Here is a 19,746-nt window from a genome sequence, read left to right on the forward strand (position 1 = left end):
AAGATTTTCTCCAGATCAGTGATGAAGTGGTTGGCTACAGCTGGTGATCCTCCACTGTCTTTATCTGGACCTGTGGATGTGAATTGGGATGCTTCACATCCGCCAACATCTTCAGGCCTCCAAATTGCTCTACATCCAGGGCCCCCTGCCTCTTCCACCTGTTGCCCAGATTCTCTGATTTTTGTAAAGGCCTCTATAGAGAAACAAAAACAGATGTGATTGTACTCGAAAAAGTTACTCAGATAATGGATTTTAGGTGTTACTGATGAACAAAGTATGGATTTATATGGCATATTACTAATATTAAAAACAGAGCATTAAAACATGTAGGATTAGTTCTTCAAAGTATTGAAAAATACTTTTATATATTTGGTTAGACTGATAATAGAAGATAATTTATCTTTATGTACTTAATTTCTGAAATTGACTGTAGACACTTTGCAAAGACATTCTAACAAAAAAGTAAACAACTTGGAGAATTTGTCCTACTTTGAAAAACTAAAGTCCATGAATCTCCGTAGTTTATTATATAGATTGGTAAGAGGAAAGTTATGCCTGGCTTTTAGGGTACTGGTAAGTGAAGAATTAAGGAAATAAACTTGCCCATTCAGTGGGTAGTCAGACAATGGACCAGGAAGGCATGTCAGTATAAATTAGGTGTGTTGGCTCAGTAATTAGTTGGATGAAGTCAAAATCTGCAAGAAACTCAGACGTCATTACAACAGAGTCCCAGAAAATTAATATTAACATCATTAGGAATAAGTATACTGTTTGGAAATGGATAAAATGATCATCACACTGAGTTTTGAACTTGTTAAGGGAGGAAGGGTGAAAGTAAGAAACTGTGAATGAGTGACTTTGTTCCTCAGTGAGGGGAAAGGTAAAAGTATCTGAGTCAGACTAGGCATTAACCTGTGAGATAATTTTAGGGTTGAGATTTGTGTCATAAAGTTAGTAGTGCCTCACGACTGCTGCCTGAGCTGGCATCATCGGAATAGCTGCTGAAAACTTCAAGAGTTGTTTTTAAGCCATGATCTGTGATAGCAGCAATGTCAGGAAGAGTGTGGTGAAAAAGGCATTTATTTGATTGTTTTTGATGCTGTCAGCATTTAGTAGGGTACATATTAAGGAGGATGTGCTGTGGTAGGTTTGGCTGAGGTTGTTTGTCGGGTTAACAACACTGATTAGCAGTGTAAAGATTATTGCTGTGAGCTTGGAAGAGCTATTCAGGTATGTTTGCTGAATGGGATTATTCAGGTATGTTTGCTGAATGGGATTGGATTTAATAATGTTGAAGGTGCTGAATTACTGGCAGCCAGTGAAAAGCCTGGTGGAAGAAAAGGACGTGATATGTGATGAGTAAAGAATGTTAATGTGTTTTGCTTAGCATATGATACATTTTAGGGTATTGACACATAAAACAACTTGCTATAAATATTTGTTTCCTGTCTTCATCAAATGATATTACATATGTTGTAATGCAGACAGTAGTCTGCCACTTTCAGCTCCATTAGCTCACTAGGAGCTTTTACATGAAGATGATGATACAAGTTGTATAAGTGAGACTACTGTGGTGGTGATAATATTTTGGCCTATGTGTTTTAGTACCTTTCATTTTTTTTCTCTTTAGTGTTCCATATTCTGTAACTCCTGGTCCATATAGGTTATTTTTCACAACTGTTGTAAACCTTGACCGTTTTTACCATTTCTCCCACTGCCCTCAGTCTGTCTCAACCTTGGTAATAATTTCTGAAGAAATTGCTGAAATGCAAGTTTTAACTGTATTTTTAATTTAGGCTATATGTTCATAACCTACTTGTCTTTCAGTGTCCCACACTGTTGCTGTATTGTGTTTTTGTTATTGCAACAGATATTTCCCCATGATTTCACTGCTGTGGGTTTAAAATGGATATTATAACTAAAAAAAAAGTAAAAGCATGAAGCAAGACACAGCTTTAACAGTGTTGCATGATGCATGAATGTTAGCTTGGAAGGTGACTTTTCCCCATTTTCCTTCTATTACTACTTTGCTATGATTAGTAAAGATCCTCATACAGCTGTACTGTAACAGACTGTATAAAATTCCACTGTTCCTAAGACATAATCTGCTTTAGCAGAAGTGATATCACGCTAAACTCCTTGCCACATTGTGAAAATAGTGATGTCATACTAAACTCCTTAGCACATTGTGAAAATATTTTGTTATTGGCAAGTTGCTTTAACAAATGAGCAAGATTAAAATCATCTTGCATTTCAAATTACGTGGGCATGCCTCGTCTTGTTCTTACAAAATGGTTCTCATCTTCACTCAGTGTGGTACGAGTGGTTAAAATATAATGAAACTTAAGATTAGAAGTAGAAACAAGTGTGCCTTTAAGTGCACTAAAATTTTAATATTACAAAAATAATTGACAGTGTGAAATATTTTCTTCCTTGATTAAAGAGGATTTTTGAGAACTGAAAAGAGTGGTGGGTGTATCTCATGTGACATCTGAAAGGTATTTCTTACAGTGTAGTAGCCAATATTGTTTATTGCTGATGGGATACAGAATATTTACTTAACTGCCATCTTTTAGTTAGTGTCTTTATTGGTGTTGTTTGTTTCCTTTCAGATGATGCCTAAACACTTGGACAGCCCTCCTGCCATTCCTCCTCGGCAGCCAACAGCTAAGAGCTTTTCACCTCGATACCCAATTCCAGAAAGGACTTCTGTATCAGAACTACCTGATGATAGCCCTCCCACATTACCACCTCGAGAGCCTGTACGAACGCCAGATGTGTTTTCTTGCTCACCACTGCATCTGCAGCCACCACCACTGGGCAGAAAAAGTGAACCTACCAATACTTTTTTCCCCAGCAGCCCAGCTCCATTTACGCCCCTCCCTCAAACACCATCACCACTAGGATCTCGTAGAAATCTACCATCATCACCTTTTATGCCACAAGACATTGACCCCCATCCAGCTGGTCCCCCTATTCCCCCACGACAGAGCACATTGCAGACTATTCCAAAGCTTCCACCAAAAACTTACAAAAGGGAGAGCACGCATCCATCTATACACAGAGATGGGCTGCCTTTGGTGGACAATGCTCATACCTCCTAAACGGTAGATGAACTCTGCAAACACTAAAGAACTACAGCGCTTCAACAAGTGCAGTATGTAAATTAATGAGGAAATAAAACAACCAATTATCTTAAGCAGATGAATTTTTTTTAACTTCATTGATATTGAAGTAGCAGGAAACTGACTCTGTGAATAAAAGAAAATCAAAACCCTTTGGCAGTGGGGTTTCTGAAATCATCCATAAAATTAACCTGAAATGCCAATCATGTACCCAGGTGTTGCTTGTTATCCCAGACATCCACATAAGCACAGTACTGTGGGTAAAACTGAAACATTATGCACCTTGTTGTTGGAACTATTTCTTTTTTATCGTTATGTAAGTCTTGAAACCTTTGCAGAAAAATTGATAAAAGGACTTTCAGTAAACCACGGTACCTAGACATGCGGTGTAATGTTTTCAGTATGGTATCAGAACTTGTCAAAGGGGGCACTCAAATGGATACCTACTACACCAAAGAGGTACTTAAAGTCAAGGGTGCCAGACCGTATAAGAGACGTTTGCCAAGAAGTAAATTATGTAATTATTGCCTTCAAACAAGGGGAAAATAAAGTCTTATTCTATCATGTTGGCAGAGAACAATGTTCACATCTGGTTTTAATACAATAAATGTACATCTAAAAGATAACATTAAGTACGTTAAGTTCATATCAGCTTTCATAAAGGTTTACTGATAATCCATTTCATGGCTTTCCAAGTCATTACCAGTTTATATGACTGTGTGCCTTACCACTTGTGATGTGCAATCATATTATGGAGGGGCAAAAAGCAGAAACCTGATTCTTCACTCCTTTTTCTTTGCCTAAGCTGTTGTAACTGCACTAAGCTGTCTGCATAAACAAATACTCTTATGTACTGTAAAATGTTGGATGATTTGAAAAAGGTCTGTGACTGAATATTACACATTTCTTTCCTGGGCACTGAGTGTTGCTAGTCATATGCACTAGTCCAACATTAGTGACAGTCTTGTTTTAGAACACTAAATAGGGAAGCGCAGCTGGTATTACCCATTCAGTGGTCACTCCCAGGTCACTGGTAAAAGTATGTATATGTATGCGTGTGTGTGATATATGTGTGTGTGTGTGTGTGTGTGTGTATGTGCATATGTAATGGACATGTGAGACTGGTAATTGCAGTGGTATTCATTTTCAGACTGTAATGTGAAGGCAAGCCTACTGCATAAAGTTGGTTGTGTCAGCTCTATTTCAGATCACTTTGTATGCCACTAACCATGGAGGACTACTAATATATCGGTTTGCCTTTTTGCACACTTACCTAGTGAATGGGCTGTATTTCTATTGGAGTATTTTGTTTACATTTTTAGCATTTGATTCTGGCCATAAGTAATTAACCGTGTGATTTACTGATGCTACACAGATGTACTATATCTAAAGGAACTGCTGTGACATGGATTATCTGTAAACCTGACTATAATTGTTTTACAAACTACTTTGGCTGCACTGTATGCTGAGCTATTAAGAAGACGGTGATTAATGTTTAGCTACATCATTTTGATGAACTCCTTTACAGTACTACTTTGCAGGAAAGACCCCATTTATATTCAGATTGTCTTTTAATTGTATGATGTGTGTACAAAAAAAAACAAAATACATTTCAGCAGTGTATGTTACCAGGTTCTTCATTTGAAACATTTTTGCAAATGTGCACATAATTTGATGCAGTGTGTACAATAAGAACAATGTCACTTTACTAGTTAAATGACACGGGCACACATGCACTTAGCTGGTTTGCAGCCTTGTTGCTCAAACTGCTCGTGTACGAGTTTAGCCACAGTATTTACATCTCAGCAGAAACTTTTTTCTCCTTATATTACCAGTGGCACAAACAGTTGGTGAAAATATTTTGCTCATATTCTGAATATGGTAAGGTGTTTTATAAGGCATGCAGCTGTAGTCAGTAACTGGCACTTTTCTTTTGCTTTTCAGTAGACATTTCCCCTAAGTGCATTGTGCATTACATATTCAAGCAGTTTTATTGTTTCATTGTTAAACACATTTATCACATTTTCTCTCTCTTTCACGTTAGTTGAGAAGTTTGATTTTATCCATGTCAGTTTCTGTTTAAGCAGTGTGTGTTTATTTGCTGTCTGTTTACTCAGTAATGTGTCAGAAAACATTGCACTAAATATTGGTAGTAAAACTTTGCTTTAGCCTGCAGGATGGGACTATGAGATCTGAGATCTCAAAATACTGTGGACGCTGTCCTTAAAGTTGCCTAACATCTTTTCTAAGGACTGTCAGTATGTAAAGCAGATTGACTTACAAGTGTAGTTGACTTGAGTTAATAACTGTACAGTGGATATTTTTTAAATGCTTGCATCAGATCTAGTATTTAATTGTTTTACTGTTCTATTTCATTTGAGACCCTACAAAACAAAGTTTATTTTGGAAGGAATCAAGTTTAGTGGTATTGTAACCTACTCCAAGTTTGGTTGAGCTTGGAAATGGTTATATTAAGTAGAAAGATGCAGGAGGTGAAGCCTCCTGGTTGCCCATCATATAAAACATCTTTTCTTCAATCTTGTTTGCTTAAGCTGTTTTTTTTTTTTTTATCTCACTAACTCTGGATGCAATAAAATCACAAATACTGAAGTTTAAAGGAAAAGCATTTTCTTTAGCTGCCTTCCATACTGTTAGTGTTGGAAACTTTCTCTGCTCTCTTAATAAAACTGTTTTGTATATTTGTGGGCATAGTTTTGCTGTATGTACCATCATCCACTTAAATTGTTTTGAAAATAGTTTTGCCAGTTGCCACAATTTATAGAATGAAGTGCGTGTTCTTGATACATGTACCATATCAGTTGCAGTCGTTTCAGCTAATTGTGCTTTCCATTACTTGTGTCTGTAAGGGGGAAGTTGACCTTAAACTCCCTCCCTTAGCTATTTTTCTCTCTCTTTTGTTTGCAAGTTTTACCGTCACTGCTTGTCAACAATTAAACGCTGTCTTGACCTCAGTCCTTTCACTATCTTCACCCACCAAGTGTTAACAGAGAGAAATCATCGTTAAGGCAGCCATTAAAGGTGTTTCAAGCCTTTCTCACCTTTATTTTCTTCTTCTCTAACTATGTGATCCCAGTAGGGCAATGAGGAGGGGAATGCAGTGGGCTGTCCATGGGGGGGGCCTTTCAGTTCCCCAAGGGATGTTTTCTTCAAGTTATCTTGCCGCTCATCCCACGAGTTATGGTCTCTTCAGTTTCCATCATGGAGATCACACCACCATGTGTGCCTACAGGTGCATGCAAACCCCACCCTTCCCCCAATAGAGAAGTGCCCATTCACTCCTCTCCCTCCCTGTGGCTACTCCATTGTCAGGACTACTAATTGAATGTCATTCGTATGGGTCATAGGACTACAGTCTGTTCCTGTGTACCACAGAGCCAGACTTAAGAGGAGGTACCAGCTCACCCCCACAAATGAAGTTAACAGAGAATTCAGTTTGCCAGTATAGTTGCAGTCATTTAATGCCATCTAGTGTCACCCTGTCTTTTTTTGGAAGTTTAGGTATTGTAAAATAATGCTGCAGTGTCTGTACTGACTTTTCCTGGTTCATGAACATCCGTCACAAGCTGGGTGCTGTCTGTTGCTCTTTTTAGTTTTACGTTAGGGCTATGGGGTTTTGAAAGCAAGTACCACTTGCATTTACAGACTACCAGTTATCTGACCGTATACATGAAGAAACGGGCACTAAAATCAGTGTAAATGGAGCTATCACTCTCCTCCCCTTCTGTGGTGAATGCACACACTCTTCTCCTTCTTCCTGTGTACAGATTATTGAGTTTGCATGATCTGAGTAATCATTCAGTGTATGGTGTCAATAATGTTTGTGTTCTTGAAAATTCTTTGGACAGTTTTTCAATTTTCTGTGCCCCTCATTAAATTAACTTTTTCACTGGCATTTTTCTCCCATTATGAGAGAGTAATATTTCATTCCATTGTCTGATCACTGCTTCTTATGCTACAGCTACTTAGCAACAGGATGTCCTAGATTATTTGTTGACCAGTGTTTTAAAAAAAAAGAAAAGCTTTTTTGTGGAGGCAAAGAGACCTTTCACAAGGATAACGTGAGAGAGTTTCCAGCATGGACAGAGCAATAGGTCTTCAGTCTGTCTGCCCCCCAGATTTCCAGACTCGCCATTTGATGTAAATCTTCTTTCTGTCATTTAGTCCTCCATTAGATAAGTGGCAGCACTACATTTCTGACCAAAAATTGTCCTCAGAAGTTTATGAAGGAATCCTTCTTTATGGTTCTGTACTTCAGATCCCACTCTGATGCATGGTTCTAAAATGGGACTTCAATTTTAGGTAGAAAAAGAAAATGCCACTCTTTTGAACCATCAGCATCATACTACTTTTAATTCATAATGAGGAAAAGCAGTCTCTGAAGAGATTATCTCAGCATCTGGACAAATCACTGGGCTTCAGACTTCCCTTTATCAACTTCCCTGTATCTTCTGTCACCAAAACAGTTTTTCATTGAAATGAATTTTATAGCTGAGGTGGCATTTTTTTAAATAATCCAGTATCTTGCTATCCTTCCTGATAATAAACAACTGGATGTGCTTGGTTGTATTTCAGGTGTCTTGTCAAAAGTTCTGATTTTGTCTGAGTAATATATTCATTTAAGTTTTATGCATCAGCTCAAACCAGCTAATTTCTGTTACAGGTTGCCAAGCAATTCTTTTTTTTAATAACTATGTAACTGCATTCAGCAAATAAGGAAAAGCAATAACAGAAGCGTACTGCATTCATTCCGCTTTATTAATATGTTAGCTGAGTAAAACCCATTGGACACTGATATCTTTTTTTCCAGAGTGGCACAGAAGCAGTGTACTTATTGTGACTTTTGACTTGCACAGTATAGAAGTGGAGACTGAAGAAAATAAGCCAAAAACTGCAGTTTGAAGCAGTCTCCAGCTTGTGTCTTTTAACCTCTATGCTTTTTGCTACTCAGCAGGCATTGTATCAGCTTTGGCTGCTTTCCTCAAACTGATGGTATTTCAAAGTTGCAACAAAATTCTTTGTTAATTTTACCTCAGTTTATTGATTTTTTTTACCTGTATGTAGAAGTTATTCCTTTTTGGCAGATATTTGCAAAAAGATTCACAATTATGTAATACAAAATTTTATGAGAAATCATTGGTAAAGCATTGTTGAGTGTTGCACTGTAGAAGCTGTTTTGTGGCAAAACAGTTTGTAAATTAAATATAATAACTAAAAGAAAATATGCCTTGGATGTCAGCTGCCATGGAAGTATTCTCATCAGAGTGCTTTCCATCTAATAGCTAAACTTGAGAGAGAGTACCCTGGGTAAGACAACCTTCTGCCTAAGATACTATAGCTCATCTGGCTCTTTGGAGACTGTCTACATTCTAATCTACAAGGGTAGTGAATGTGACGTTTAGTTTTAGTCTACTGGGTGGATTCCAGAATCTGTTTTGCTGACCAGTGAGCTGACAGAAGTTTTTTTTTTTCTTTTAAGCTTTACCATTTCCTTGCACATGTGAAACAGCCCATGGAGAATGTTGCAAGGTCTTTGTCACCTGCTTCCACAACAGGTGCTACCTCACTAGCTCCATTCTGTTGTAGTTGGCTGCCTCTGTCTCATGTCCATTGTCCACCAGGAATAATAGGTGGAGCGCACACCCCAGCGCACAAGTTCTCAACCCTTTGTTTTGACAGAGGCAAGCAGATTAGTTATTTTTCTCTCTTCTCTGGCACATGAGCTGCTAAATAAATGTACATTTAGTCTGTTTCAGTCAGTACTCCAATTGTCTTTGTCATGTAGGATCTAATGAACTCTTCATCGTGGATGGAACCACATATAGAGTAATTAAAATAATTATAAGTACTCAAATCTTTGTCTGTTTTGTATGTCCATCTAGGATTATGCAGAACAAAAGAATCTGACCATTTTGAATGCTTTCCGACCAGCTTTTACCTCCAGTGTTTTCTAAATCGCCAGTCAAGATGATCTTGTGTGCCTTTGACATTTGCTGATTGGGTAATCTGAAAGTTAATCCTAATTAAATGAGTTATGCCCAGTTGGCCTATCCTAGTTAAGGGCAAACAAAAATGAAGGGATTTTATGCCTAACATTTTTCAAGTTCCAACGTGTCAAAAAATAGACATTAAGACTGGTACACGGGTCTGTATTAAAGAAACATTGCATCTCCCTCAGGCAAAGTGCAAAATATTGGAACTGAAATGTGTAAATATAGAAACATTAGACACTACAACGTATTATACTTCAGTGCAGTACAAAATGTTGCAGTGTAATTATTTTTGTCCTGTGCACCAACCCTCGATACTGTGTTCCCTGCAACCCTGATATCTGTATATACTACCTTTGAGGTCATGCAAACTTGGAGAAGAAGAAAGAAAAAGTAGAAAAGGTGGGGGAGGTGTTCTCTCTCCTACGAATTATAAAATTGTGCAACCTCACATTAAATTACAGCACCTGCAATAAACCATGCTTCATCGTACTGAGAAATCAACAATGTAAGAAAGCTGTCTTACCCAGCAATATTATAAAATCTAACAAAGGAGCAATAACATTTGTGTTCCCCTGGAGTAGCGTTTTTGTCCTTTCCTTTTGATTTGGGCCTGACTGGGTTCTGTACCCCCACCCCCACAATGAAAAAAAATGTTTTTTAATCCTATTGTCCAGCAAAAAAAATTCGAACAGTTCCAGGCCAAAAATGCATTGACATGCCTGTTTCATACTCAAATAAGTATTTTGTTTTTGGGGAGTATTTATAGTTCAGATTTAAGAAAGTGTATGATCATTCTGGCCAAGTCTTTTTCTTACACAGTCACTAATGTTTAATGAAGTTTGGCAGTTTAAAACAACCGAATACAAGATAAATGGTTGCAAACATGCAGTTTAGTCTTGTTACAGGAAATAAATCACATTTAACAAATGATGGGAGAACTGCATCAAGCTATCATGCTAATTTCTGGTTGAGTTTGCTCTTGCATTATGTTGGCCATTTTTTTCTTAAGAGTTTGACAATCCTGGAAAAACTGTACGTGCATGCACCTTTTTGTTCGAGTTTCAAAAACTGCAGTGACATAGTTGCAATATTTTCAATTTTGTTGTCTCCTTTGGAGCCCTGAGAAGATGCAGGTTCACATATACAAGTGGCTATCTTTTGGTATGTTTAAAAAGCATGTGTGTACATGAACCCTTAAGATGTTTGTTCTCCTTTTTTTCTCTCCAAACATGGGAAGTGCATTTCCTTTTAAGCCACAGTGCTATAAGGAATATTTATCTTATGAGTTTATTTATTGCTGTATATTGCCATTGGTTTGAACAGAATCTAATGCTGTTGTCAAAAAGTGGTGGTCTGCAATTGGAAAAGTATTGTCGTAGTGGAGAGTTTAATGCATCTTGTCAAGCTGTGCTTTTCTGAAGGAAGCATACATTGCAAATTTCTTTCTGCTTTCAGAATAACTTTTGATAAGATTCTAGATGCTTTCATCTGATGTGTGTGTGTACGCCCATATATACATACTCATGTGCACACATACATATAAACTTTAAATGCAGTTCATCATAATTCTTGCCCATTGATTTTGTGCTTCCAAGTGTTGACCTTAATTGCAACACTTTCTTTTAGTATTTCCTTTTGCTTGTAAATGAATTTTAAAGCAAAACCAAATGTAAAAGAATTGCACTTTCATGTAATTGTAGTGAATGGTAAGTCCTGTGGTTACAAAATAGATAACTGTTTGTTTGCTGTTTGATCACTGCTACAGCAAGTTAGAATGTTTTGCGAGTGTCTCTGTCTGTGTACTTGTCTGTTCATGGGTGGAAGGGATATATAAAACACACAAATGCAAGTCGGTACTTACAGTCCAAGCTTAATACTAAGCAGCAGAAAGGTACTTAAGTTTTAAAGATGCTTAGCTGCTTTTATTGAATCTGATGCAACAAAATGAGAAGTGCTCCATTTCACATGCTGTGTTTCTAAGTAAGTGGATGTAGTACATTTAAGTTCCATATAGCATTTTCAAATTCTTGATTGAGAAAAACTGTGGTTTGAAACTGGCCATTTATGACCCTTAGAGGGCTTGAGAAGTCTTAGCCATAAACGCTGTACCTCCAGGTAAGCAGAAAACAAGATGCAGCATGCACCTACGTGCTTAAAAGTGTAGTACACTCCAGCTCCACAAGAGAGATGGTCTTACAGACCCTTAAGGAGTGCCTTCCTTAACATGCCTTACAGCTTCTTCTTATATTCATAATTCTTTAAAAATTATGAACACCTTGCATGGTACCAGTCCTTAAGGTTGGAACTGTCGGTGTACAGATTTTGCTGTACCCCAGTCATGCATGGAAGTTTGCTAGCTCTGTAGGCAACTATTGCAGCTTCCTTCGTTGTTTGGTTGAGGCAGTGGATAGGTACTAGTTAGCACAGTACATTTTTCTGTCTCTCTGTAGACTGTTGTGTTTTCAAGCAGACATAATTGTGATTTAAAATGAAAATGTTTTATTTTGCAGAATGCTTACAGGAAGTGAGCAATATTAATGTAATGTAAAACAATGTATTTCTGCAACAGATACTACAAGACAGCCCATGACAGCTGCTGGAGTAACTGTAATGTATTATTAATGAGTGAATGTGATTGACTAATGCAGTGACCCACTGCATAAGTTAGCCACTCTGGCAGTTAAAACTATTGTATATGACCTCAAAGATTCTGCTCAGCTCTAAATGTTAATATAAATAATGCAATTACTGTGTTTGAGTTCAAGCCCTATTGTTGCTGTGAACATTAGCGTAGATGTTATGAACTTGTACCTTTAACTAGAAATTGTATAGTACTCCCATTTCAAGTTAGAGCATGACATGATTTCAAAGAACTGGTAAGAGGTACTTAGAAAAACTCCGACTAGTGAGTTAAGACTGTGCGGCTCTTTTAATATTAAAATTTCAATGGCTATTTAAATAATTGAGGTATTTCTGCAAAGTATATTGCCTTGGCTGATACTTTTTCTGTACTACAAAATTGTATTTTTTTTGTATTCTGTGAGCTGAGCCCCATTTGCCTTTAACTACTGCATTCATTATTTTCACAGTACAGACTGAATTGTTAAAAAAAACTCAGCAGCTGATGATCTGTGGTCCCACCACTAGCATATGGAAAGTTTAATCTAAGACCTATATCTTGCATCACCTCTTATGTAGACCGAATGGTTAAGTTTACCCTGTGCCAGTTACACACTAGTTTCAGTAGCAGCCAGACGTGCCTTTTTATTAATGCATTTTTATCCTCCCACAAGCTATGCTAACAAAATTGACAAGGATTGGAAGGGCAGATTTGTTTTTGGTTGGCTATACCTGAGAACAAACTATTTTGTTGTCTTAAGAAATGTACATATTTGAGTTTCAATGCATTTGTTGTATATATGTATTTGTCTGTGTTTAAATGGCATGGATGTTTGCTGTGATGATTAAACATGAAAGCTTTGCCAAACTGGGCACAGATGTGAAAACGAAGTGGTGATCTTCGCTTGCAACATCTGTTGTATGACCTGTGTACCTAACAATGTCTGTGGATGGCCTTTGTATTCTGTGTCAGTAACAGTATTCATTTTGCATTTAAAATGAAAAAATACTGTCGTTTTTCTGGCATTAAATAAAAAAGAATGTTTAAAATGTTTTCAAAAATATTGTTTTCTCTTAGAAACAGTTATATAGTTTTAAAGTCAGTATGGGCAATATTTTTCTTATGGTGTAAAAAGTGGCATTTCATTTTAAGGATGTGTAAATACTGTCCATTGACCCGGCTCTCACTTTTCTGTTGGGGGACCATAGTCATTGAAGTCGTGAAATGTCTTTTTTTTTTTTTTTTTTTTTTTTTACCACAGCTTTGTCACATGATTATGGATCCATGCAGTTGAACATAGTTTTGTTTCAGCACTTATATTGTCAGAATATGAGCAATTCTTCAGATTATCAGTTCTTTTCTTTGTCATATTCAACATTTATGTCCATTTGGCACTGTTGTGTGCAGAACATGTTGTGTACAGTATTGTATAATGTATGGAATACATGAGTAAGAAGCACCCATTGGAAGTATCTGTATTTTCCGGTATTTTACTTATATTTTCTGAAATGTGTAAAGCTTGAATAGATGTTATTTGGTCATAAGGAGCACATCAGTGTTGTAGACAGCTGTATAGGCACAACCTGATCGATTGAATACTTTCCACCAAGTATTGGCCCATCCCTTTGACATTTTCCTTCTGTTAAGTGGCTTTACAAATGGTTGCCATGGAGTAAAATGTAACAGAAGCCGTAGTACAATTTTTGTTTTTCTGTCATGCTTCCAGGTAAGGCCTTTTACAGAAACTCGTTATCAGAAAAGTCCAGACTTTGCTCAAAGTTTTCTGAATTTGCAAGGACTATATTCTAAACACTTACAGCCACATCTACAACCTTTCCATCATCTGAAGCATTTACCATATATTTGGAAGTCTGCTATTATCTGACCTGTACTAAAAAAAAAAATAGTTCTCTACTGTTAACTTCTAACTTTAAACATATATTGGTTCTCACAGTCCAAGGAAAAATAATTTAAAATGAAAATGCCTCAAACAATATGGTATTCTACCAAGGCACCAGTATGGCTTATGAACAGGCAACCCTTTGGTCCCTGACAGATGGTGTTGTTCTTAACATGGGTAAGTGTCCTCACACAGGTGCCTAACCAAGGCTTTTGACCTTATCAGCCACCAGTGTGGCAGAACAGCCTGCACTTTGCTGGCTTTAGCACATGAGTTGTAGCCTGTTTGTCTAACTATTGCTTAATCGCTCCTTCTCTACTAAAATTAGATGCTCCCTCTTATCCTCAACATGACTTCATATGATAGGACCACATAGGTCTGTCTAAGCCCCCATACTGTTCTTGCTCTTATTCACCCCCCTTCCTACTGCTGTCAGACACTAAAGCAATTGTCTATGCAGAGAATGTAGTTATTTATTGGTTCTTAACTTCCCACACTTTCATCAAAAGGTTGTATGACACTTACCTTAACCTGTCATAGTGATGACTTTGTATTGCTATGGAGTACAAAATCAAAGCTGCATTCTTTGATTAACTACAGATGTGAAGTTGTTCAATCTCACCTTCATTCTTACTGATAGTCTCCGATTCGGCCAAATAGCAAAGCTCGAGGTCTCTTAACAGCTCGAGGCCAAGCCCTATCCCACAATGCACCACTACATTCCTCGGATCTAGTTTGCCGCTGCAACTGATTGGGTGTTCTTTACAGCTCTTGGCCATTTCTTTGGATTAGATAAATGTGATTTTCTAAAATTTCTTCCTTTTTTCTATTTCTTATTGTAGTTTAGGTTTGTAGTAGTTTGTAGGTATTGTAGTTTATTAGTACTAAAAGTGATTGGCTTGTTGTCCATTTGGACTTGTATCCAGTTGAATAAGTTTTTCTTTCTTAGAGTGTTAAGATACTTGGGCTTGGCCCTGTTATTTTAGTTGGTCGTTGGCCTTTTGTGGTTAGTACATAGCTCTTTCCCAGCTTGGTTAGGCTTGTTGCAGTTTTTTTGCACCTTTCACTTTAGCCAATTAGGCTTTTAGCCATTTTTGTTTTCAGATTTGAGGCTTTTTGCTTATACTGTTAGCTGGTTAGGCTCTTGAAGTAGTATTGCTGCCATATAATAACCAGTTTATAGCTGATAGGCAGATAGATATATTTGTTCTTGGACTTAGTTATTTGGATATAGCTGTTATTTGGACCAGAGTGTCAGAGAAGGCTAAATCAGGATTTAAACGGTGTGTCAAATGCAATCAAAAAATGTCAATAACGGATGGTCATTCCACATGTGTGTACTGTCTAGGGGATGTACACTTGCAGGAGGTTTGCTCCATTTGCCATGGCTTTAGCTCCAGGGTTTTAGCCAAGACATCTGCAACAACTGGAAAGGCCGCAGAAATACCTCACTAAAAGAATCACGGGCCTAAGCAGATGCCCTACGCTGATAGCCTTAAAAAAACTCCAGCTATACTCTGTCGCATATTGTCTACTCAGAGGCGATCTCTGCTTAACATACAAGGCCATGTCAAACCCAGAGCTGTTGGACATGCTACACTTAAAGAAATCCCAATCCCTCAGAGCCACACGCTCCAGGGATCTAAATCTTGTCATCACAATAAACAAAACATGCTGGAGGGATAGGTTCCTAACCCAGAGACTCTCCAGACTCTCAAACCAATACAGAAAACAAAAACTAAAAAACAATTGAAAAATAGAGCAAGAAACCACACTGAGTCCAAAAATAAGGTAAGCGCTTTTGTTTACTGAAATAAGCAAACTTCATCAGACAATTCAAAAAACATACTACAGAACTTAAATAAGTTTACAAGTCATGACGTCACTCAACAATTGAATAAGCCAAACCTCCATTTAAAGAGCTAAGGATGTAACATAATTCCATAAAATTAAACCCATACCAAGTTAGAAACATTAATATCAAACATTAAAACCATAAAACACTAAAAATCTTAATATTGAATATATTGTAAATGTGAAAACATCATTAAACATGAAAAAACAATATATTAAAAATATATGCATTATATATATATATATATATATATATATATATATATATATATATATATATAATGCATTTATATTTTTCATCTGGTCAAAGCCCTCAGTTTCAGAATACTTCTAATGGACACAGAATCATTCAAGCCTGGGGGGGGGGGGGGTCAAAGCATTCAATTTAATTTGCCAAATCAATTCTTTTTCATCCAATTTCAAATCCATTGGCCCACCTCTCATGTTGTCAACAATCTTTTCCATAACCAAAAATTTTAAATCATAGGTCGGGTAAGAATTAATGTGTCTGGCTAGAGCATTATTCAAATTAATTTTATCAATTGCATACATATGCTCATAGATTCTATTTTTAAGGGGTCTTTCTGTTCTACCTACATAAAAGGCAGGGCAATAAATACATGAACTCAAATAAACAACCCTTTTTGTATTACAATTGAATTTACCCTTAAGATATTTTTTGTTCCTAATAATAAAGGAATTGGCGACTTTAATATGTTTACACCACCGACAGGCCTCACATTTAAACATCCCACAATGTGGTAAATGATATTTTGAAGCTCCACTTTCAAGGACCATTTTCAAATTCCTACCTCTCCTAAAAACCACACAGGGAAAATCACCCACACTATTTTTGATTAAAATATCAGCCAAAAGAAAACACCAACTCTTCAAAATAATTGATTTAAGAGAAAATGCATCAACAGAAAATGTGGTGATGAAACTCAGTTTGGCTAAGTCAATATCAGAAGGGGCATGAGAATCATTAATTTCAAACCCTATGTGATTAGAACCTGCAACTAATTCATAATTCCTATTTTGTAACTGGTCCACATTATTAATAAGATGGGCATCTCCCATTACATCCATATCCTGCCCCTCACTAAAAGACAACAATGGTTTGAATAAACCTCTCAGTCTTTTAAAGTGGACTTCCCTAATAAGATCATCCACTAATTTGCTGGGGTATCCACGTTTAATAAACATTACCCTCAAAAGATTGCATTCGTCCATAAAGTCAGATTCCAAAGAAACCATCCTAGCGGCCCGAACTAGCTGGCCTTTCACCACACCTTTCTTTTGGGCAAATGGATGGCAACTGGAATAATGGAGGAATGCATTAGAATAGGTTGACTTTCTGAAAATCTTTGAAACATATTTCTTCAAAGAAAAATCTTGTATCAATTCAACATCAAGACAGGAAATATTTTCTGTTTGGAATTCCCAAGTAAAATCCAAAAAGTTGGGAAATTTAGTAATATGCTCAATAAATGAAATAGCTGAAGATTCATCACCCTTCCAAAGGATGAAAATATCATCCAAATAATGGTTGTACCATGCGGTTCTCTCTTGAAAAGTAACATCCTTGAACAGGAAATGTCTCTCCCAATAGGCTATTACAGTGTTAGCAAAAGTGGCCCCGCAGGGAGAACCCATGGAAACACCCGTTTTCTGTAAGTAATATTCTTTATTGAACAAAAAATAGTTATTACTAAGAACAAGTTCCAACAGATAGATCACTAAATCAATGCTAGAACCATCAACACGTTGTTCTAAAAGGAATTCCCTTACCCATTCACAACCTATGTCCTGAGAAATAACTGTGTAAAGATCACGGACATTGATTGTGAAAAAATTGAGGTTCTCAGAAAAACAAAGGTTATTAATCACCCCTAAGAAAGCCCACGAATCCTTACATATCTGGCTCTCATTTTTCAAGGCTTCTTTAAGTTTAATGCCCACAAATTTGGCACAAGCGTAGGTAATGGATTGTCTGCCATCAATAATGGGACAGAAAGGAGGGTTATCCAAATTTTTATAGATTTTAGTTAGCCCAAACATCATAGGGGTAAGAGGGTGAGGAATGGAAAGATAATTAAATAAATCTACATCAATACATTCATCCAAAAATAAATCATTTAGAAAGCCCTTAATATGTTGATATGCTCCATTAATTTCATTGAGAGAGAGACTTTAACATAAGCTTCATTTGTCAAAAGTGCACACATACTGTTAGACTAATCATCATTATTCATGAAGATCAACCCGCCCCCCTTATCAGGTTTAATAACCCATATGCCAGCAAAATTCAAATCTTTCAATGCCTCTCTTTCTGCACAATTAAATAATTCAGATCCATACAACACTTTGTTGTTCAAAACATCCCTAAAGTCATTCTCACAAATTTTTTCAGAGAGTAAAATGGAGGGGTGTAATGCAGGATTAAAAATACTAGCAATTCTAAAGTCTTTAGTAAGGCTAGAATTAGTGCCAAAAAGAACATTCAAGTTCAATTTTTTAGTAAAAGATTTAAGGTCAATAAGGGTTCTAGCCAAATCCCCCCCAAAAGAAGGAACAAATGTTAAACCTTTAGCCAGAACATTAATGAGTAAAGCGGCAGGTACAAATGTAGAGTAATTGTAAATTTTAAAATCATTAGTACTATTAAACAAAACTTTAACAGTTTCTAAATGGGTGCCAACAAGGTTTAAACAACTTACAGAACCAGGAGTAACAATTATCTCCTCCTCCTTTTCTGCCCTTTCTTTTTCCAATGCTGCTGCTGTTGAGACCTGTTTTGTTGTCCCCCATTGTTTGCCTTCCTGGCCCCCTGAAAACCCTGAGATGAACCCATACCCTCCATATGGGGATTTCTGTTATTCCCGCTATTGCTGGTGTGTTTATTAGCAAGTCTTTTACTCCTCACAGGAGATACTTCAGTAGGCATAATGTTATTCAATACGCTCTCGTTGCTATCAAAATTATCAACATTCTCACCCATATCAGAAAAACCACTATTAAGTCCAACATTAATATTCCGATTAACATTCGAAGGGGGTAAAAGGGTAAGTTAGCCCTTTCCCATAGGCTAAATGATCTCTGTTAAGCTTCTTCAATTTATTGTCCTTAATTTTAGACCATGCATTGTCAATGCTAGTGAAAATGTGCAAGAAATCATATTTATAACGTAAAAAATCATTGTCCGAACAAATAATTAAGTCCAATTCAGCTAGTTCCGTTTTCAAGACGTTCATCTGGACACAGTAAGCTTTAACAAGCAAGCCCATAAATTCAACCCCTTGTCGGTCGAATAGGCTAAGCAGTTCTTTATGAAAAGCAGAATTGGCAATCAAACCAGAGGGGAACCATCATTGTCTAAGCCCCTTCGGAACTTGTTGCCTCTTTATACATTTGTTCAAATACTGCACCTCAATTTGTAATTTTTTGAAATGGAACATTTTTATATCAAATTTTTTAAATTGTTGATAAGATTATTTTCTACAATGACAGTACTCGATGAATTAACTGCATGTGAAGCAGTATTAAAACAAAAAAACAGGTCCTTAAACCATTCATTAAGATTAGGAATGGCAAAAGAAATACTCACTGCTCCACCAATGTTAATGTTAGCTTGAGTGCGCCTTTCCGACATATTCCCAGTATTCGGTGAAGTATGAACTCCAGAACAGAGCAAACCAGATGAAAAACTCCCAGGTGCTGAATTACCTCGATCCTGCGATCCAGAGGTGTTACCTTGCAACCTAGGAAGAGCTGAATTCGCCAAAATGTTTGAACCGGAACTACCGGCATTTCCGGTACTACAAGACAAGGTGCCCCCAACTTGATTGGCAAGAGTGTCAACTCGTCGTGAAAGCATTTGAATCAATGCAGTCAATTTTCCTATAGCCCCGGAATCTGTATTAGATATAGAATCCTCATTATTAAATAAATCTTGAGACCCGAGTGTGGTCGATTCCTCCATGTAAACCACAGACAACCAAACCAATACAGAAAACCAAAAACTAAAAAAACAATTGAAAAATAGAGCAAGAAACCACACTGAGTCCAAAAATAAGGTAAACGCTTTCATTTACTGAAATAAACAAACTTCATCAGACAATTCAAAAAACATACTACAGAACTTAAATAAGTTTACAAGTCATGACGTCACTCAACAATTGAATAAGCCAAACCTCCATTTAAAGAGCTAAGGACGCAACATAATTCCATAAAATT

The 19,746-nt window shown here is 36.9% G+C and overlaps 1 protein-coding gene across 1 annotated transcript in view; it reads left to right on the forward strand.

Annotated features, from left to right (window-relative positions):
- The window catches only part of LOC122790011 (son of sevenless homolog 1-like), a gene marked incomplete at its 5' end in the record, with an annotated part of 1,046,520 nt that extends 1,033,711 nt beyond the window's left edge, over window positions 1-12,809 (forward strand). The window contains 1 exon segment of the mRNA XM_044057549.1: window positions 2,613-12,809. Coding sequence (XP_043913484.1) covers window positions 2,613-3,104 — 492 coding nt within the window.
- Between the last annotated feature and the right edge of the window lie 6,937 nt (window positions 12,810-19,746).

The sequence above is a fragment of the Protopterus annectens genome, chromosome 1.part2 (assembly GCF_019279795.1).
Source record: "Protopterus annectens isolate FY-2018-M chromosome 1.part2, PAN1.0, whole genome shotgun sequence".
NCBI lineage: Eukaryota > Metazoa > Chordata > Ceratodontiformes > Protopteridae > Protopterus > Protopterus annectens.